This window comes from Gracilinanus agilis, chromosome 2 (assembly GCF_016433145.1).
Source record: "Gracilinanus agilis isolate LMUSP501 chromosome 2, AgileGrace, whole genome shotgun sequence".
In the NCBI taxonomy this organism is placed as follows: Eukaryota; Metazoa; Chordata; class Mammalia; order Didelphimorphia; family Didelphidae; genus Gracilinanus; species Gracilinanus agilis.
The window spans coordinates 556,463,996-556,487,237 of record NC_058131.1 but is presented as its reverse complement, the minus strand read 5'-3'; the positions used below and the strand labels follow the sequence as shown (position 1 = coordinate 556,487,237).

Genomic DNA, 23,242 nt, shown 5'->3' with positions numbered 1-23,242 from the left:
ATTCCCTTTCCCTCTTTTTTGTCATACCTATCAATCTTATGGATATGAGATGGAACCTCAGAGTTATTTTAATGTACATTTCTATAACTCTTAGTGATCTGGAGCATTTTTTTTCACATGGTTGCTAGTATTTGTCCTCAGCAATAAATTACAGATTGATCTTCCCTTGCTTATAAGTTGATTTTTAAAATAAATTCTTGAAGTTTTATTTTCTTTCATTTGCTTCATCCTAAAAGCAGATTGAAGGCAGGGAATATCTGATTTTTAGTTTGTTAAGTTTCTATAGTACGTATTATCTTTACTTCATCATGAGCAGCGATATCATATTCATTCTCTAAAATATAGTTGCAGTCATCTTTGATTTTTTTCAACTCTGTTTTGTTCTTTATAGGTTACTACATAGCTATGTCTGCAACATCAATGGAAGCTGCCAATTACTCCAGGGTGTCCGAATTTGTGTTGCTGGGGCTAACTGATTCTCCTGAGCTCCAGGTTTTCTTCTTTGTGGTATTTTCTATTTTATATGTGGTGACTATATTAGGCAATTGTCTCATTTTGCTTACAGTGATATCTACACCACAACTTCATTCACCCATGTATTTCCTGCTTAGCAACCTGTCTTTCATTGACATGTGTCTGTCCTCCTTTGCTACCCCCAAGATGATCATGGACTTTTTCATTCATCGTAAAACCATTTCTTTTGAAGGTTGCATCTCTCAGATCTTCTTCTTGCATCTCTTCACTGGCACTGAGATTGTCCTACTTATTTCTATGTCCTTTGACAGATACATTGCTATATGCAAACCTCTCCGATATTCAAACATTATGAGTCACCGTGTGTGTCTGGCTCTCGTGGTGGTTTCTTGGACAGTGGGCTTCCTTCACACAATGAGTCAGTTGGCCTTCACCCTCTACTTGCCATTCTGTGGTCCTAATGTTGTAGACAGCTTCTTCTGTGACCTTCCTTTGGTTATTCAACTTGCCTGCATAGATGTCTACGTCCTGGGGCTCTTCATGATTTCAACCAGTGGCATGATTGCGCTGGTCAGCTTCCTGCTTTTGCTTACTTCCTACATCATTGTCTTGGTTACTATGAAGAAGCACGCCTCTGGTGGGTCATCCAAGGCACTTTCTACCTGTACTGCCCACTTCATAGTTGTATTCATGTTCTTTGGACCATGCATCTTCATCTATGTGTGGCCCTTTACCAATTTCCTTGTGGACAAGGTTCTTTCTGTATTTTATACTATTTTCACACCTTTCTTGAATCCACTTATCTATACTCTGAGAAACCAAGAGGTAAAAGCTGCCATGAGGAAAATGAGCAACCAATATATTAGCTTCCGGAAAACTGCACAGTTCCCAAGATACCCTGTGCAATGAAGGAAACATTTGTCTGTGACCCAACATCAGCTGTTTTCCAACCTTAAGATAATACTGATTTTCTTTAATCCAATGGCCATTTATTAAATGTAGACTACAGGAAAAGGCACTATAGAGAGCTGGAAGGGAATTTAAGATTATCTAGTCTAATAATTTCATTTTAAAGATGAGAAACCCAAGGTCCATCAGGGTTAAAAGACTTATATGCAGCTATTTATTACCAGAATCAGGATGAGAACCCCTGTTCCTGTCGTCTCCCTCTATGATGCCACTCTGCTTCTGTTATGATCACTTGCTGTGGATAAATGCAACTTAGATATCTGTTATCAAAAACTTTTTTAAGGCATCCACCTACACAGAAGAACCAGAAACTTTACTCCTTATAGTTTCATTAAAGGTCGTGAGTCCTTTGTGCCAGAAATTTTGAATCAGTGACTATCATTTTAATATTTTAGTAGTCTGTCATACTCAGAGCAAAAGTCTGTGGATGTGTAAGCTTATTTTTACATATTCTCTATTTGAATGAACTTGGGCAAGTGTCTGAATCTTTCTAAACTTCAAATGTGTCATCAATAAAGAGGAAATAATGTATTTTCTTTCAGTACTAGGACAGGCACCATGGGCATTGGTCTAGAATGGGTTTCATAGATGGGTACGACAATGTATGTTTTAAAATATAAATTAAGAGAAATGAAATTCTGCAAATGCAGAAATGTAAAATTCTGCATTGTCCCAAGAATTCTAATGAATTCAATGTCTTTGGTAGTCACAAAACAAAGGCAGTTCATCATTACATCCTTATTGGACAATTTCTAACCAACATTTGAAGTATATTTCATAAGAAAGTAAATGAAATATTCCAAAGACCCTTTCTACAATATACTTCAGGAATTCTCATACTGCAGAGCACAGACCTATAAAATGCTGTAATGTGTTCGTTTTTTTTTTAACCCCTTAACTTCTGTGTATTGGCTCCTTGGTGGAAGAGCAGTAAGGGTAGGCAATGGGGGTCAAGTGACTTGCCCAGGGTCACACAGCTGGGAAGTGTCTGAGGCCAGATTTGAACCTAGGAATTCCTGTCTCTAGGCCTGACTCTCAATCCACTGAGCTACCCAGCTGCCCCTGTAATGTGTTCTTTTTAAAAATCAATTTTATTTTTAGTTCCAAATTGAGGAAATACAAAACTCATTACAAATATGAAACCAGGAAAAATAATTTCTACATTAGTCATATTTGTTTTTAAAAAGAAAGAAAAAATGTTTCAGTTTGCACTCTGAGTTAGATAGTTTTCTAAAAGAAGATAGATAACATTTTTTGTCATGAGTCCTTTGAAATTGTGATAGGTTATGGTAGTGATCAGTTACTAAGTCTTTCAGTTAAATCTACAATATTGCTATTACTCTGTACACTATTCTCCTGGTTCTACTCGCTTCATTTTGCATCAGTTTATATGTCTTCTCAGGTTTTTCTGAAACTAACCCTTCAACACTTTTTATAACATAAAAGTTTTCCATCACATCATATACTATAAATTACTCAATTGTTTCCCAGTTGATGGGTATCTCCTCAGTTTCTAATTCTTTGCCACTTCAAAAAAACTACTTTATTTACATCCTTATAAATATAGTTCTTTTTCCTCTTTATGAAATTCCAGTAGTATATATATATGAAATTTAACAATTTTGATTTAAAATACAATTTTTGGACTATGGGCATTATCATCAGTGTGTTTTCAGTCTGGTAGAGACCTTCAATCAAATAACTTAGCATCTTCCAAAGTGCAAACTCCTATTATTTCACATGATACAAATAAGGATTCTGTGAGATTTTGGAGGTAGAAATATTTTCCCTTGCTAAAATAGGAAATTGATGTAGCAGAAAGAGCAGCATGGTTATAGTCAGAGGACATGGATTTAAAAACCACTTTTATTACTTCCTACTTTTCTGACTTTTTTTTCCATCTGTAAAATGAGAGAGATCTAAATAATCCCTAATTTCCCATCTAGTTCTTGAAATATGAAATCATAGCTCATGTTCTAAGGTTCTTTGCTCACAATTCTGTAGGGTATTAAATCATGTTTTTTGTCAAAAATACTACTTACATGCAATAATGTTTCATTATGAAAAATGTTCATTACTCTCTATCATAATCCCCAATTTTTCCAATCTAATTTATTTCAGGGGCAGGTCATAGCTTTAGAACTCAAAAGGATTTCTAGAATATCATTGTATTTCAGCTTGAAATTTTTCTGTAGTTCAATCATTTTAGTAAACACTGACCTATTCCAATTCCCCAGGGTTACACAGAGCTGAATAGTAGAAATATTCACATTCAGATTCAGGATTCCCAATCATAGTTTGATGCTCTTTCCACTTTACCTTTCTAAAACCCAAATGTATACTATTAAAAAAGGGGGGTCCAATTTAGAGGATAATGTAGTTTCACCTCAATATTTGAGCACTTAAATGATTAAAATTAGTTTTCAAGCATTTTCCAAAAAAGAATGTATATGTCAATACATCTAGAAGCAAAATTATTATAGAACATTTTTTATAGTTTTCTATTGATCTGATTAGTTTTATATGTTGTCTTGATTAAATAGATATAGGCTCGGGTTCATATAAATAGTAATAGTAAATACTAGTGTATATGACTAGTTGTATTGATAGCCTTAAATAAGGCATAGTTCTGTGATCTTTAGCATATTCTTAGTTAGTGAGTGCCATGATAACATTATAAAATCCTCCTCTTCAAGGAAAACAGTGGGAAGCCAGAGAGAAATGGATGTAATACCTGTTATAAATCTATAGTACTTAAAATTTTTTAAATCACTTTCCTATACATTATTGAATTTGAGACTCATATTTGGGTGATATATAATTTTTCCTATTTGAAAAATAAGTACTGAAAGTTGTGGTTTTGCCTAAGGCCATGTAATTATCATATGTATTATATTTTATATATCCCAATTGTTTTGTGAAGTATTACTTTTTCTGGATTTTTCTTTAAAGATTTTTTTTTAATTTTAAACCCTTAACTTCTGTGTATTGACTTATAGGTGGAAGAGTGGTAAGGGTAGGCAATGGGGGTCAAGTGACTTGCCCAGGGTCACACAGCTGGGAAGTGTCTGAGGCCGTATTTGAACCTAGGACCTCCTGTCTCTAGGCCTGGCTCTCAACCCACTGAGCTACCCAGCTGCCCCTCTTTAAAGATTTTAAAAGTTTAAATAGTTAGGAAATGAATCTGGATCTCTTGCCCTTCAGGCCTGTACTTTTTCTACTAGGCTATAAATATTTACCTATATCTCATGGTCAGTCATAAAATGAGTGAAAGTATTATGTATTTGTCTCATCCTTAATACATTTATCTTGTTTAATTCTTAAAAGAACAATTTTGCTGGTATGGGTGCTTTCTCCATTGATAAGATTACAACCCTTGATGCCTTATCAATTTTTAGGAGTTATTTTGGCCAATTCTTCCTCCTCAAAAAAAAATATTTGGTAGCAATCCTTTTTGGTAAAGAACTACTTCACACTTAGTTATATTAGTGCTAAGGAAGCAGTCAACAGTAAAATTTAAGCTCCTTGAGAATAGGGTTGTCCTTTTTGTTGTTTGGTTCTTTTTGTTTATCTAGTTATAGGGGCTAACATAGTCCCTTACACACAATAATCTTTGTAAGTGCTAAATAATGGTGTGTTAAAGTGAATTTAAGTGCTGTTAAAGTTAAGTTTGTTAAAGTGAATTTAATTTAAGCCCATTTTCTGCCTTTCTAGTTTGGTAAGAGTTTCCAGTTTGTGCTGCCCTAGAAAAATGTCAGAGAACTCAAGCTCACCTTCACCCCATGATGAAACATTAAGGATAGAAATTTAAAGAAAAACAACTTAAATACAAAAGGCAAAACACTTCCTTTAGTTTCTTTGAGAGTAAAACACTTTCTGCAACATTACTACATTTAATCACTAAATCTAGAGGTTTGGTGATTCTAGAATGATAGCCTATGGGAAAGAGAATTCATGTGATGATTTAGAATGAAAGAACATGGTATTAGATTTGAAATAAAAAGTGATAATGTTCAATTTTGAAATGGTGGGCTTGTGTTAATCATTGCTGATCACTATCTGGTACATTAGTGTGGTTGATACATTGCTTGGATTGCTTGGAAATATTAACATTCTGGAGTTTCTTTTTCATTTTTAAAAAGTAGACATAAATACTCTCAAACACACTTTATTCCTGCATTATTACAGTTCTTCCAAAGATCTGGGATTACTTGTAATAGGTTCTATATCTCACTCTACAAAAGTTTAACTGGTTCTACTGTCTAAATTCTCTCTGTCTTCTAATCAGTTCTGCAGACTGGCCTGATAATCTTTTATGCACAGATCTGATCATATCACTTCATTCTTACAATAACACTCCCCTTTGTTTAGTAAATTAAGTACAAAACCTACAAATTCAAGGCCCTCTATAACATGTCCATTTGCCAACTTTAGACACATTTAAAGACATTTATGTTATTCCCAGCACACAACTGATACTACTATAATTACTTCCTATTCTATTGTTATGCCTGGAATGCTACCCCTTTTGCACCAAGTAGTCCTTTATACCAGTTTTAAAATCTCATAGAATCTTGACTATACCTTTCATTAAGGAAAAAGATTTTGTGTCTGGCATGTTTGAGGGTCAGTTATTATGTCTCGTTTATGTAGGCCAGCCTTGGAGAATTTCCTCATATGTAAATGAAGAAGCAGGACTGAATGTCTTCTAAAATTACTCCCTGCTCTAAGTCAGTGATTCAATAAGTAGGATGATTAAAATTTATTAACTTATTGTATAACTAAGAGGGAGAATATAAGTAATTATAATAATTAATTTTTAAAATATTTTCAGGCTCACAATTTCATTATCTCATTTGACTCTAATAAAAACCAGATAAGATAGCTACTCTTATGTTATTGACTTGACAAGGGATAGCTAGGGGATTCATTAAAGAGGAATGAAAGGAAAAATGTGAAGGCAAAGGAAAGAGGAAAAAAGTTGAAAAGATAAATGCTCATGTATGCCTTTGTATTTTATTTTTATTTCCTATTTTAAGAGTTCTTAACCTAAGATACAAAAGTTCCTTTGTCCTCACATTGTCTCAAGTCACTAATCTAAGGTGATAAAAGGAAGTGATTTTATTCTACACAGGAAGGTAGGGCAGAGGATTGCAGCCTTTGGTTGGAAGAACTCCTGGCCCTTCAAGGTCTGTTTTTGAAATTCTAGACAGACTTTCAGTCTGTTCAAAGAAGAATATCAGAGTTGGCCCTTGATTGAAAGAGTATTATTTGTAGACATCATAGTCTGAGAGAATTGAAGGCATTTGCTTTTAGCTTCTTCTCCCCTTATCTTTATCTCAAAACCCCTTGATATCATCCTCCAGTTTCTTCTTCTTTCCCATAATTTGATAGAGGTATACTTTCTCCTTGCTAAGGTCATTCCCTCTATATGTGCTCTTCATCTGTGATTTCATCCCTCTCATCTTCTCCAACAGATAGTTTCCAGGTATAAATGATTCATGAAAATATTAAAGATGTAGTCAAAAACTGAGTCTAATGAGCAAAGTGTTCATGGACCAGACTTATGTATACATTTCTAATATTTCAAATGATTGAATTGGGGCTCAAATTTTGTGGAACTCAAACCTTTCCCCTTGTCTACAGTCTGGAAGGCTGGCATGCAATTTCTGTAGTTTCTTTGTAATGGCAAAGACACACCCTCAGCATTTGAATGAGATGATGCCAGGGCTCTGGAGGAAGTAGGACCTTCAGAAGAGCCTTTGGTCTGGGCACTGGCTATGCCATTGTGTTGGTATCCTTTCTTTTGTCTTATTGTTGATTGCCAATATGATGCTAATGTTTCTATCATACCACCTGTTTGATTGACAATCCCACATCCCCCATACCTTGAAATCCCCAGCAAAACTATGATTCCTACCACTTGACTCACTTCCTGTCCTTATGTGCTGATGTAGACAGGATATAAATTGGGTGTAGCCCTGCCTCTGACTCTTTTTCCTTCCTGTCTCAGCTTTGGTGGAGTGGGGATTTTTGAGTGGATAGAAAAACTTAGTCATATGGTTCTGTTTTGTCAGATAAACTTTATAAAAATAATACTTGAAGTATTGGACATTAATTTAAATCTTATACTCTGACCATCTGAGGAGCTGACAGGCCAAACGTGATGCTGAAGAATTCTGTGTCTTTTTGTCTGTTTTCTCTACCCATGTCCTTCCTCCCTTAACCTTCAACCCTTCCACCCGTATTCCCTCAGTCCCTGGTTTCCCTTTCAGGTTCTCAACCTACACAAGAAAATCTTGCAGCAGCAGGCATGTAATGTCTCTTGATTGACAAATATATTAAAATAGCAAACAAACAGTTTCCAAAACTTCAGGCCAGATTCCAAGGTCCCTAGGTATGAGTCAAAGGTATGCACTTACCTTATTTCACTTTGTATAATTTTCAAAGTATCTATGTTACTAGATTTTTAAGTTCCTTGAGATTAGGTATAGTCATTCATTTCTATATCCCTATTCCTATATGATAATTGTTTGTACATATTAGTTCAAGTAGTCTCTAATTGTGTCTAGCTGATAGTAAATTTTTGACTTTGAAAGGAGAATTTTTGCAAAGAACAAAATATAATTTGGAGTCAAATTTGAAGAATAAGGATCAAAGTTGATAATTTCATTTGGTGTGAAAAACAAAACAGAGGTATGTTTGAAATCTTTATTGCCCATCTCTGGAACTTGATTATATATATTATCTTGTTTTTCTGCCTCATTTAAAAGTGATTCCCATCTCCTTAATAGTAAGCTTCTTAAAGGCAAAGCTTTATATTTCTTTAGTATTTCCCAAAGCTCCTAACATAGTTGATCATACATAAAAATACTAAATTAACAGAAAGCAATCACCAGACTAGACAACCACTATCACTAAGGATAAAGTCTGTTAGATTAATCATTGATCATGGAGATACTTGAAAATCAGTTAGTGAGAGAAAAGATGGTCTTCCTGTTAGGAAAACGAATGTTAATTGTGAAAGAAGTAGAGACTAATAAATTGAAGCTTAAATTGTATTTTATTTCGTAAATACCAGAATTGTAGAATTTCTATTTTAACCTTTACTTTTGTTGCTCAACAAGAGACAGGTAGAGTGCTAAATAGCTAGATTTTGTCCTTTCTGGGGCATTACAAGTGTGTACTTATGGCAGTGGTTTCTTTTGGACCACATTTTGGTCCTCTTGGATATAGCCACAATCATAAATAGTAACTGAAATGGTTGAATTTTTACAAGCTACAACATGAGAAAAGTTAAACCTATGTGATATACCATATGTTTAATCCCTCATCCCATACCCCTTATCCTAGAACATAAGATTGTCCTATAGGAAGCTCTTTCCCCATTCTACTTTGTTCTAGAACTCTGATTTTTCTCTGTAATATTTTGGTCAAATGCTATTCAGACATTTGGGATTCCTAAAATGCCATGATTTCCCACATCAGGGAACTCTAGACTATTTTTTCCTCCCTGGGCCTCCTTTCTGCTCAACACATAACCAAAGGTTATTTCTGTGGGGTGAGGTGACTATATGGATCTACATGTTTGGCAACGTAATAATAATGAAGAATTCAAGTATTTCTCCCCTTATATAATATCAACATATAGCTTCTTTACAATATTTCCAGCTAAACCCTATGGCTCATTGAGTCAAGCTAAGATCGGCTATATGATTGCTACTGCACTCGCTTTTTTCCCTGGGATATTTGACAACCCTCATTGTCCTCCTTTTCCCTTCTCATTTCCCTTCATCTCACTGTATGCATGCTGCATCTGGTATTTCAGTCATGCGGGTGCTATTAATGAAGAGAAATTACATTAAACATCTGTAAGCTTGAATTTCAAAATCTAAAACGCTTGTCCCAACCCTGGATCAGGGCACTATAGCAATTGATTTGGTGCTGATGATGAATCTTAGTGGTGTATTTCAGCAATGAAGTAAAGGGTATAGAAACAATCTCCATTACGCAACAAAATCTCTCAGAATATTACCACAAAAGAGAAGTAACTTGAAAAAAATATCATCTAAGTCCAGCTAGTTCCCATTTTTCCTGGATGTGACTCCGATCATCAATAGAAAATATGAGTTCTTCTCTAGTATGAATCTGAAGTCCCTTTCACCTCAGTTCAAAAACATCAGCAGAAGTGGCAGGTATAATATACAATAACACGCCAGGTGAAATCTGTGACGACTTAGGAGATCTGCTGTCCACCACTACTCCAGTTCAATCTTAAGAGTTCATCTCTAGGAGGAGTCCAAAATATATTTTTCCTCAGTTCAAAAATGCCAAAAAGTGGCAGATGCAATATATAAAGACACGGAGATTCATGTCAAGTGAGGTCTCGGATAGCTATATAGATCTGTCCACTTGAATTGCAATTCAATCTTTTCACGATGAGTCTGAAGTCCCTTTCAACTCAGTTAAAAAACATGTCAACAGAAATGACATGCAATCTACAAGGTCATGGAGCCTCATGCAAGGTGAATTCTCTGTGAGCCACAAAGGTCTTCTGTCTACTTTTACTGCATTTGATACGAGGTGTGTCTCCACGGATGGTTGGGCCTCTCTGATAATGCTGAGCATCTACAGCAAATTCCCAGGGACTTCAGGCTCACTCTGTATTAGGGCTTTAATTTTGCCCAGTTATCATCTTGTGAGTTCTAATGCTGTCTTTGTCAAGTCCTGAGGTCTCTCAATCCAGAAATGCTGATTCTTTTCCCAAGGTGGCTATAAACCCACTGGCTTCTCTCTTAACACTATTAGGGTATTCTTTGAATCCATGTTCCAAATAGTCTAGACATTGGCCTAAGTATTGACCACTTCATGGGCTTTCTGTATTTGATCTTGACTCAGAAATCTTGTACTCTGGTATAATTTATAAAGCTGTGTAATCTGTGATGGTTCTTAGAAGTCACTTTACAACTCCATACTGTCAAACTGGGGGAGTTAATGACTGAGTTTTTTAACTTTTGTTATTTTTTTTCAGATTACATGTTGATACAACTTTTAATATTCATTTTCTAACATTTTGCAATCCATGTTCTCTCCCTCCCTTCCTCCTTTCCCATTCTCCAAGAAGGTAGGTAATATGAAAGAGGTTGTACATATATTATCATATGACACATATTTCCCTATTCATCATGTTGTGAAACAAGACACATATGCCTTATGTAAGAGAAAATTTCATGGAGGAAATAAAGAGAAGAATGACATGTTTCAATCTGCATTCAGACTCCATCTGTTCCTTCTATGGTAGTGGGTATCCTTTTTTAATCTTTTCATGAATCCTTTGGACTTGTCCTGGATTCTTGCCGTGTTGATAATAGTTGTCATTCACAAATGATCATCACACGTTACTGTTGTTATTGTGTACAACATTCTCCTGGTCCTGTTTACTTTATATTACTTCATATATGTTTTTGCTGTAATCAACTTTTTGGCCATTTATTATGGCACAACAATATTCTAATCCATTCATATGCAACAACTTGTTTAGTCATTTCCCAACTGGACAACTCTTCAGTTTCCTGTTCTTTACAAATATAAAAAGAGCTTTATAAATATTTTAGAACATATAAGATTCTTTTCCTATTCCCTTGATCAACTTAGGAAAAAAAACCTAATAAAGGTACTACTGGGTCAAAAGGTATGCATGGTTTTATAATTCTGAGTAAATTCTAGGTTGTTCTCCAAAATAGTTGGGTCAGTTCACTTTTCCACCAACAACATATTAGCGTCCCTAATTTTCCACATCCCCACTCCAACATTTGTCTTTTTGTCCTTTTATCAATTTAGTCAATCTGATAGGTGTGAGATAAAATTTCAGAATTGTTTTAATTTGCATTTCTCTAATCAGTAATGATTTAGAGCATTTTTTCCAAATAGTTATATATAGCTTTGATTTCTTCATCCCCAAACTGTCCATATCTTTTGACTACTTATCAATTGAGAAATGCCTCATATTCTTACATATTTCACAGTTCTCTCTATATTTTAAATATGAGTCCTTTACCTGAGAAACTGTCCAGAAACTTTCCTCCCAACTTTTTTGCTTTCTTTCTAATCTCAGATACATTAGTTTTGTTAATATAAAACTTTTTAATTTATTGTATTCAAAATTATCCATTTAACATTTCATAAGACTTTCTACCTGGTTTATTCACATATTCTTCTATATATTAAATCTGATAGACAGTATGTTCCCTATTCTAATTTGTTTATAGTATCTCCCTTTATATTGAGATCATGTATCTATTTTAATCTTATTTTGGTAGAGAATCCAAGGTATTGATCTATTATCTAATTTCTACCAAACTGCTTTCCAGTTTTCTCACCAATTTTTACCAAATAGTGAATTCTTATTCCCCAAACAGAATTTTACCTTTGTCAAACACATCATTAATATTAATTTTTAAAAATTAAAATAACAATCCTACCTAAAAGAATGTACATCTCAATTAAATTACCAAAAATATTTTGTTGAACTAGAAAAATATAATAAAATTAATTTGGAAAAACAAAAGGTCAAGAATATAAAAAGAAATAATGAAAAAAAGTAAAGTTCTTTACTAGTTAGTTGTTCTAAATAATTCACTTAATGTGGAATTAGATGATCTTTAAATGTTTGGTAAAATTCACTTGTAAATCCATCTGATGATTTCTAACATTTTATAATTGTGATTTTGTTGTCTTAGATATTTCCTGTTAAACATTAGTATTACTCCACATTGTTGCTCACCAACAATTCTGTCTCAACAGCATCAAGAATATTCAGAAATTGAACCAGAGTGGAAGCCAAAGAGAAGTCTGATTTAAAATTCATTCAGTGTGGATCACATTATGCTCAGATTCATTAAGTACAGTTTCCATTCTTGGAATCTGTAGTTCAAGCCACTACTCCATTCTGGGATCTTCTTTACTGGTCTTAGCACTAAGTCTCTCCATCAATGTCCACATACTCAGTGGGTCTCTCTGTTCTCTTATTGCTTTTTATTTACTGTACCAAGGAATATGACGTGACATAATGTTCTAATAATTTTCTTTCCACATTAGGAACCTTTTATGAGTCATTTAGCTCAGTAAAACAAAAACGCGTTGTCTCCAATAGTTTGTTGGATTGGGAAGAAAGCAGGCTGAAGACATATTAGAATTATACAATCTCGAGAAAACTAGACCCATAGTATTTCAGGATCCTTATGCTAACTGCTATTGGAGGCATCACCTTAAGGACAATGATAGATGAAACCAAATAGGATAAAACATTTGTGCTGCTGTTCTGTGAAATGATTCTCCAATTTGGAAATGTCCTTCACTCACTCAAATATCAGTGGAGATAAACAGCTCTCTTCATTCTGCAATCTTCTGGGCCCAATATGAATGTTATTATGTGCCAAAATCCATTTCAATAGACTTACAGATTTTCTGTGAACCCTTCTCTCTTCTTTCTTCTCATCTCCAGAGATATATTTCTCCAGGGAAAAAGTAGGCCCCAAGATGTATGTGAAGACTGTAGAAAACCTTTTAACGTATGTTCGGTATTAGTGCTAATAAAATATCTGGCAGACAATTCTTTTCTCCTCTCTTATTCCAAATGGAATCTCTTTCTTCATTCTCAGGCATGTGTGGAGATCTCAGACTTAAGAGAAGAGATTCACTAGTTCTTGAAAAATGGAGACCTGGAGATATAGCAACAGCAAAAAATAATAAAGTAATTAATGTTTCAGTTTCCCTATACCCAATTTCTCCCAGATTCTATATCCTTTAAGCTGGGCTTAATACTGTCCCTCTATGAACAGTTCTTACAAATTCAACTCCTGTGGCTTTCCAGATTGCTTCTAGACAGACAGAATCATAAAGCTGTAAGTTCATTAAGCCCAGAAAGAGGAAACCTACTTTTCATTTCTCCCAAACCTATAGATCAATGGTTAGGGCATGTCACTATAATGAATTAAAGTTCCTGAATGGGGTAGGGTTTAGAATTACCACTGGGATACACTTCCTTTCCTTTTGGGAATCTTTGTATTCTGGAAAGAGGAAACAGATTCAAGATCCATTAGTAGTTCTTAATCTATTCACTAAGGACTTGTGTTCTAGATCAGGAGTTCTTAATTCTTTTGGTGTCAAGGGCCCTATGTGTAGTCTGTTAAAACAGATGGGCTACTCAGAAAAAATGTTTTAAAAAACATACCATAAAATACTTGGGATTTTAAAGGAAACCAGTAATATTCAAATATATTTATCAATATGTCAAAAAAGGAAAAGTTCATAGGCTTCTGGTTAAGAGTACTCTATTTTGCAAATAAGGAAACTGAAACTCAGAAAAGCTGGGATTTGAATAAGGCATGGATTTTTAACCTTTTTGTCTGTCACTATAGTGGGACAAGGGAAACTAGAAGTTCTAGAAATGACTCTGTGCTTCTGACCTAAGGAATGCCATGTGGCTAGAACAGACCCCCTCCCTAGTTAATACTGATGAGTGAACAAAGATGGCATGCAAGTTCCATACTTTCGAGATCTCCATATCTCACAGATAGATAACATTTCAAACCTCAGGCACCCTGTCCCCTTTTCCTCAGTTTTTTTGTCCTTGTATGTCATGTCACATAGCCATTTCTGTCTGTAAAGGCATATAAACTTGACTCTCCAATCTCTGAGGATCTTGTCTCCTGGTCATATTACCCTCTCTCCTAATAAATTTCTCTATTTAATAATTAATTTGGTAAGCCTGTAATTCCTAGGGCAAGTCTGCCCACAAACCAAGTTGGACTCCCTCCTACAACATTATGAACCCTTTGGCAGACTAGTAAAGCTTATAGAACCTTTTCAGTATGTTTTTGAATGCATAAAATACATAGAATTATGAAAGAAAATAATTAGATAAAAATCAAATTATTGAAAAAAAATTTAAGTAAGTTTGCAGACACCCAAGCTAAAAGGCCCTTACTAATAAGGTCACATTATGTCAACCTGAAATTAACTATTTCTATTAACTTATTATTATTAACTATTAAATTAACTATGCCTAACTGGCAATGTCCAAGGCAGGATCAGATCTAGATTCCAGAAGTCAAATGAAATGCTTTGTCACACAGTATTGCCACTGGAATAAACCCAGGCCTATTCCTTTTTGGTCACTATATTATTTAAAAAATTAGTCATTATTAAAGCAAGGGTGAGGGCAGTGTGGTAGTAAAAGGAGAAAGACTGATTACTGAAAATATGATTCAGTGTCCTTTGAGAGAAATGTCAACATTTTGTAGGTGACATTTAAGATTTACAGATTCTGATCTTAACTCTTCAATCAACTCCTTGAGGGCTGGAAATATATGATTTTGTCATTGTTTCTAGTTTCTACCCACCCACCAATCCCAACTCTATTGTGCTGTTTAGTCTTTATTCAACCATGACTCAGTGGTTCTCCTGATCCTTTTAGGGTTTTCTTGGCAAAGATACTGGTGAAGTTTGCCATTACCTTCTCCAGGTCATTTTACAGATGAGGAAACCGAGGCACACAGGGTTGTCTGGGGTCACACACCAAGTCTGGGGCTTGATTTGAATTCAGGAAAAAAAGTTTTCCTGACTCCAGGTCTGTCGCTCAATTAATTAAATATGATTCTCAAACATCTACTTACCACCCCCTATTCCCTACCAAATCCTCTCTGCATACTCTTCTTTCCAGGTAACCAGATCTGGCTAATCTTTCCCCAGCCTCTTGGAGTCACTTTTGCTTTCACCTTTGAAGTAGCCAAGCTTCTATTCCATTTTTCTGGGTTAAAGGAATGTCGGGTGGTGGTCTCCTCCAGGACTCCCCTTCCTGACTTTATTAGTTAAGCATCTGCCCTTCTAATAGAAGCGGGGTGGGGTAGGTGGTGGGAGACAACATCCCAGTCCCGCTGGGCATGTGGGCCTAAAAATAGCAGTTGGGAGCAGACTGCTTTGCCTGGAGCCAGCAATGGGTGGGGGAGGGGGTAAACCATGTGACTAGGATCCCCGCCCCCTCCAAACGGAAAAATTTAAGGGGCTTCTTTTCAACAGAAATGGGGGTGAGAGGCTGGTTGGGAGATAATTAAGGGGTCAACCTCTTTGGCACCTTGTGGCCTACTGAGGGCCTTAGACTTGGATAGTGGAAATACCTAAATTCAAATCCGGTTTTAGGCGAATCCCTTAAATCCATTTGTGTTTTTGTTTCTCCTCAGTAAAACAAGGGGGTGGGGGTAGGGGTGTTAAATACTTTGGTGCATTAAATACATTCTTAGATTCCTCCAGCTCTAAATCTAAGATCTCCCTTTTTATTTATTTATTTATTTATTTATTTTTAAAAAGTGGGGCCTGTCCTCTCCACCCTGTGCCCTCTTATTCCATGAAGAATAAAACAAAAATAGTCCTTTGGGATCACCAGTATCCCGAAGAGGCCTCACCTTTCTCTGCCTTGGGGTCTTCCCAATTAAAGGTCCTGCAGGTATCCATTTGCCCAGGCTTTCTTTTTTAATTTGGGAAAAAACGCCTTTGGAGCAGTTGTGGGATCTTGGATGTCCAAAGATAAACCGGGCAATGTCCCAACTGTCATTTTAGACCTTCCTTAACGTTGGAAAAGAAGAAAGGGGGAAAAAAAAAAGACGGCACACAGATCAATGCTTTGCTTCTGTAGAGTAGAAGATTCTGTTTAAGCATAAAAACTTCACTCAAGTGCTATGCTCACACAATTGGTTTAAAAAAAAAAAGAAAGCCCTAAAGAATCTGCTATGAGACATATTTTCATTGGAGGAGGGGGAGGAGAGGCGGGGCTATTCTGTCTATGTCCTTACCATCCAATGGGAGGAGAGGTAGGGAATGTCTTGTTCTCTCATCATCCAATGAGAGGAGAGCCTCTGTGCTCCTACCATCCAATAGGAAGAAAAGAAAAGGTTCTGCAACTAGGGCTTTCTCATTCAGGGTAGTGCTTTCTCTGGGAAGGTATAGTGCACTTAAATTTAATCTTCATTATTTACCTTTTCTCCATTACTTTAAATTTAGACAATCTACAAAAAAATAGAACAAGCCCTGATGCTTAGCATTTGTTGATTACTGAAGTAAAAATATCGGAATGGCTTCTGAAATTAAATAGTTAAATTTCCTGTTATCTCTCTTTTATAAATGAAGACACTGAGGCTAGCTAGTAGTGGTTACAGTGACTTGCCCAGAGTCACATAGCTAGTAAGTGTCTGAGGCAGGATTTGAACTCAGGTGGGTCCAAATCCAGAGCTCTGCTTCTCTAACTAGGCAATCTCATTTGAGCTCATAGAAACTCTGTGGGGTAAGTAGATGTTCTAGGTAATATTAACCCCATTTTACAGACAAGAAAGTTGGTCTCAGAGAAGTTAAGGGGAAGGTCTGGTATGGGGTTACAGGGCTTCCTGGACACCCCAGATGTCTAGAGGAATCCAAGGTCAAAGCATAAGTGAGGAATTTCCCAATCTGGCATCCCTGCAGTACTGGGGGAGTTTGCCTTAATACAACTGAAGGAACAAAAACTGTATGATCAAAGGAGTCTCTAAGAAAATACATTCAGGTGCATTTCCCCTAGTTTTCTCATAAGCACAGATATGTACCTTCTGTTTGCATCAATATATGCAACTCACCCTCTTTTATGATGAAAGATACCAGTGCTTCTATCTCAGACACCAAAGCACCTCACACAGGAATGTCACTTAATCCCTCTCCAATTTCCATTCCTGGTTGCTTAGTCTCTGTTCCTTAAGGTATAAAAATTCTGGATCCTTTCTCTTCAGGGAAGCAGACTTTACCAGCAAACTACCTATTGGCCATTCACTCAATAAATTTCTCTATTTTTAAATATTCATTGGACCCCAATCATTCTTTGAGAGAGTACCCTCCAGAACCAGATATATCAGGCTCTCCCACCATAGGTTCATGAAGACCCAAAGTGGGGACAGAAATGTCACAGAAATAGTAAAATGAGAGATGGGAAGATGCAAAGTGAAGTGAACAGAACTAGGAGAATGTTATATGCAGTTACAGCAATAATGTATAGGACATTTTTCTCTAGTGTAACAGATTTGTATCTTTCACAATATCATGAACATGGAAATATGTATTGTATTTTAATAATAGATGTATAATCTTTATTATATATTAACTACAATCTTAGAGAAGGGGAGGGGTGAGAGAGAGGAAAGAACATAAATCTCAAAATTTCAGAAACTGATTATTGAAAATCGTACTGACATGTCAATCATTTGGAAAAAAGTCACCCAAAATTTAAAAAAAAAAGAAAGAGATGAAAAGGGACTTGAGCCACTAAGTGTGAGAGAGTCATAGATCTAAAGCCAGAAGAAACCTTAGAAATCATCTAGTACAACCCTCTCATTTTCCAGGTGAGAGAAATGAAACCAAGTGAGGTTAATTGGTAAAGTGATTGTCCAAGTTCACACAGAGAACTGGGAACACAAACATTCTAGTGACAAGCCCAGTTGACTTGCTATTTTACAGAAGACTCACAGGGCATGAATGAGTATTCTCAAACAATATTAACACCCTATTTAGAATTGTTCCATTGTATCCATTTGCTTTCTTTTTTATTTAATTATTTTGTTTTTTCTCAATTTCATATAAACAAAGTTTTACACTAAAAAAAATGAATTCTAAACTCTCCCTCCATCCCTCTCCTAATTCCTCCTTAAGAAAAAAGCAATTAGTCATGTTGAAAAACAGATAAAAAACACGAATAAAATTTTAAAAGTATGCTTCTACCTGCATTCATATGTCATCAGTTCTTTCACTGAAGATAGCATATTTCATCATAAGCATCAAAATAATTTTGGATCATTGCATTATCAAGAATAGCTGTCACTCAGTATTCCAATCTCTCCCTATGAATAATTCTTCTAATTACTATAATAGTGAATACTATAATAGTGAATAGAATTCCTTACAGAGAATTATACATAACATTTCTCCACATAGGAATACCCATAATTAGACCATATTGAAGCCCTTAAAGAGGCAAATTTTAAAAATACGAGTTTTCTTTCTTTTCCCTCTGTTTCTTATTTACCTTTTCATGTTTCTCTTGATTTTTGTGATTGGATATAGAACTTCCCATTTAGTCCTGGTCTTTTCTGTGCAAGTACTTGGAAATCTTCTATCTTGTTGAATGCTCAAACTTTCCCCTGGAAGTATATGGTCAGTTTTGATGGGTAGGTGATCCTTGGTTGTAGACCCAGTTCTCTTGCCTTTCTGAATATCATAGTCCAAGCCTTGCAGTCTTTTAATGTGGAGGCTGCCAGTTCCTGTGTGATCCTGATTGGTGCTCCTTGATATCTGAATTGTCTGTTTCTGGCTTCTTGTAAAAATTTTTTTCTTTTACTTGGAAGCTCTTGAATTTGGCTATTATATTCCTGGGGGTTGTCTTTTCTGGGTCCAGTGTAGAGGGTGATCTATGGATCCTTTCAATGCCTATATTGCCCTCTTGTTGTAGAACTTCAGGGCAATTTTACGAATAATTTCTTTTAGTATGGAGTCCAAATTTCTATTAATTTCTGCTTTTTCAGGAAGACCAATGATTCTCAGATTGTCTCTTCTAGACCGGTTTTCTTGGTCTTTCACTTTCTCATTGAGATATTTCATGTTTCCTTCTATTTATGAGTCTTTTGACTTTCTTTTATTTGTTCTTCCTGTCTTGAGAGATCATTAGCTTCTAATTGCTCAATTCTAGCCTTTAGGGACTGGTTTTCAGCTATAATCTTTTGGTTTTCCTTTTCAATCTGGTCATTTCTGGTGTTCTATTTGCTTATCAGTTCATTTGATTTCTGAGCCTCACTTTCCAATTGCAAAATTCTGCCTTTGAAAGAGTTATTTTCTTGACAGATTTTGGTTTCCAATTTGCTTACCATTCTCTTTGATTTTGGGGTATCTTTCTCCAATTGGGAGTTTCTGTATTCTAACCTGTTTATTTACTTTTGAGCTATTTCCCACTTCTCTCACCAAATCTCTTCCATCTTACTCATCATGTCAGATTTGAACACTTCAATAGCTTGTGGCCAGTTTTCATTATTTTGGGAAGGTTTGGATATGATTACTTGTTTGTTCTCCTCTGCTGTTTGCTCTTTTGTCTTGATTTTATCTGTGTAAAAGTCTAAGATGGTCTAAGATGATATGGGGGTGGGAAAGAGGGAGGTGAATAGTAGAGGACACCAAAAGAAACTTGAATGAATAAGAAAAATGGGATATTCTATTGCACAAAAAGAGGGCACGTGAAGGGGAAGGGATGAATACTATTATAAGAAGGAGAAGAAGAGAGCATTAAGAGGTAATATTTAAACCTTACTCTCAGTGTAATTAACCCGGAGAGGGAAGAGTAGCTTTATCCATTGGGATATAAAACTCTATCCAACCCTACTGAGAAAGTCAGAAGGGAAAAACCAAGGGGAGCAGAGGAGTAGAGAGGTCATAAAAGGGAGGAATTTATGAGGCCTTAAAAATAAATATAGGGGAATAATAATGGAGGGGGAAGAAAGGGTAAGTAAATCAAGGGAGGGGACAATGGTTACTGGCTTAAAGAAAACCACTGGTTTAAAAGGAAATAGTATAAGAAGAAGGAGTAGAACTAGGAGAGGATACCAAAATGCCAGCGATTACACAACTGATAATTATAACTCTGAATGTGAATGGGATGAACTTGCCCATAAAAAGGAAGCAAATAGCAGAGTGGATTAGAAACAAAAATCCTACCATATGTTGTCTACAAGAAACACATATGTGGCAGGTGGACATACATAGGTTTAAGAAAAGGGCTTGAGCAAAATCCTTTGGGCATCAAATGAGAAAAAGAAGGCAGGAGTGGCAATTATGATTTCTGACAAAGCCAAAGTAAAAATAGATATGATTAAAAAAGACAGGGAAGGTCATTACATCCTGATTAAAGGCAGTATAGACAATGAGGAAATAACATTGCTCAATATGCATGCACCAAATGGCATAGCAACCGGATTCAAAAAGGAGAAACTGGCACATCTCAAGAAGAAAATAGATAGTAAAACCAAACTGGTGGGAGATCTAAATATTCCTCTTTCAGATCTAGATAAATCAAACCAAAAAATAAATAAGAAAGAGGTAAGAGAGAATGAAGTCCTAGAAAAATTAGATTTAATAGATATGTGGAGAAAAATAAATAGGAACAAAAAGCAATACACCTTCTTTTCAGCTGCACATGGTACGTTCACAAAGATTGACCATGTAATAGGGCATAGAAACATTGCAAACAAATGCAAAAGAGCAGAAATAATAAATGTAACCTTCTCAGATCATAATACAAAAAAAATAATAATTAGTAAGGGCAGCTGGACAGGCAAATCAAAAACTAATTGGAAATTAAATAATATGATTCTCCAAAACCAGCTAGTCAAAGAAAAAAATCATAGAAACAATCAACAATTTCATTGAAGAGATTGACAATGAAGAGATATCCTACCTAACTCTGTGGGATGCAGCCAAGGCAGTACTCAGGGGGAAATTTATATCCTTCAGTGCATATATTAACAAATTAGGGAGGGCAGAGATTAAAGAATTTGGCATGCAACTTAAAAAATTAGAAAGCGAGCAAATTAAAAATCCCTAGATGAAAACTAAATTAGAAATACTAATAATCAAAGGAGAAATTAATAAAATCAAAAGTAAAAGAACTATTGAATTAATAAATAAGACTAGAAGCTGGTATTTTGAAAAAACATAAAATAGACAAAGTACTGGTCAATCTAATAAAAAAAAAAGGAAAAAGAAAACAAAATTGACAGTATCAAAGATGAAAAGGGTGACCTCACCTCTAATGAAGGGAAAATTTAGGCAATCATTAAAAACTATTTTGCCCAATTATATGGCAATAAATATAGCAATCTAAGAGATATGGATGAATATTTACAAAAATAAAAATTGCCTAGATTAACAGCAGAAGAAATAGAATACCTAAATAATCCCATATCAGAAAAAGAAATTGAACAAGCCATCAAAGAACTCCCTAAGAAAAAATCGCCAGGGCCTGATGGATTCACAAGTGAATTCTATCAGACATTCAAAGAACAACTAATCCCAATACTACATAAATTATTTGATATAATAAGCAAAGAAGGAGTCCTACCATATTCCTTTTATGACACAAATATGGTACTGATTCCAAAGCCAGGTAGATCAAAAACTGAGAAAGAAAACTACAGACCAATCTCCCTAATGAATATAGATGCAAAAATTTTAAATAGAATATTAGGAAAGAGACTCCAGCAAGTGATCAAGAGGATCATCCGCCATGATCAGGTGGGATTTATACCAGATATGCAAGGATGGTTCAACATTAGGAAAACCATCCGCATAATTGACCATATCAACAGTCTAACAAACAAAAATCACATGATTATCTCAATAGATGCTGAAAAAGCCTTTGACAAAATACAGCACCCATTCCTATTGAAAACCCTGTAAATTATAGGAATAGAAGGACTTTTCCTGAAAATAATAAACAGTATATACCTAAAACCATCAACAAACATCATATGCAATGGGGATAAATTATAAGCCTTTCCAATAAGATCAGGAGTGAAACAAGGATGCCCATTATCTCCTCTATTATCTAACAGTGTACTAGAAACATTAGCAGTAGCAATTAGAGAAGAAAAAGAAATTGAAGGTATCAAAATAGGCAATGAGGAGACTAAGCTATCACTCTTTGCAGATTATATGATGACCTACTTAAAATATCCTAGAGAATCAACTAAGAAGCTTGTAGAAATAATCAACAACTTTAGCAAAGTTGCAGGATACAAAATAAATGCACATAAATCATCAGCATTTCTATATATTTCCAGCACATTAAAGCAGCAAGAGGTAGAAAGAGAAACACCATTTAAAATCACCCTAGACAATATAAAATACTTAGGAATCTATCTACCAAAACAAACACAGCAATTATACGAACATAATTACAAAACCCTTTCCAAACAATTAAAAGCAGATCTAAACAATTGGAAAAATATTGATTGCTCTTGGGTAGGATGAGCTAACATAATATAAATGACCATTCTACCCAAATTAATTTACCTATTTAGCGCCATAGCTATCAAACAACCAAAAAACTTTTTTTACTGAATAAGGAAATACTATAACGAATTTCATTTGGAAGAACAAAAGATCAAGAATATCAAGGGAAATAATGAAAAAAAAATGTGAAGGAAGGGGGCCTAGCAGTACCAGATATTAAACTCTACTATAAAGCAGCAGTCATCAAAATAATATGATACTGGCTAAAAGACAGAAGGGAGGATCAGTGGAATAGACTTGGGGTAAAGGACATCATCATGACAGTGTATGATAAACCCAAAGAGCCCAACTTTTGGGACATGAATCCACTATTTGACAAAAATTGCTGGGAAATTTGGAAAACAATATGGGAGAGATTAGGTTTATCAACATCTCACACCCTACACCAAAATAAATTCAGAATGGGTGAATGACTTGAATATAAAGAGGGAAACTATAAGTAAGTTAAGTGAACATAGAATAGTTTATTTCTCAGATCTCTGGGAAAGGAAAGATTTTAAAACCAAGCAAGAGTTAGAGAAAATTACAAAATGTAAAGTAAATGATTTTGATTTTATCAAACTAAAAAGCTTTTGTACAAACAAAAACAATGTAGCCAAAATCAGAAGGGAAACAACAAATTGGGAAAAAATCTTTATAACAAAAAACTCTGATAGGAGTCTAATTACTC

At 35.2% G+C, this 23,242-nt stretch overlaps 1 protein-coding gene across 1 annotated transcript; it reads left to right on the top strand.

The window, feature by feature from the left end:
- Window positions 1-420: 420 nt before the first annotated feature.
- Window positions 421-1,383, top strand: LOC123234141 (olfactory receptor 4K2-like). Its single transcript, XM_044660084.1, has one exon. It carries the CDS (start codon window positions 421-423, stop codon window positions 1,381-1,383), a length of 963 nt encoding a protein of 320 aa, XP_044516019.1.
- The last annotated feature ends 21,859 nt before the right edge of the window (window positions 1,384-23,242 follow it).

Bases quoted from the DNA above. Each gene is read 5' to 3' on its own strand.
- LOC123234141 (XM_044660084.1), top strand. From the start codon at position 421: ATGGAAGCTGCCAATTACTCCAGGGTGTCCGAATTTGTGTTGCTGGGG.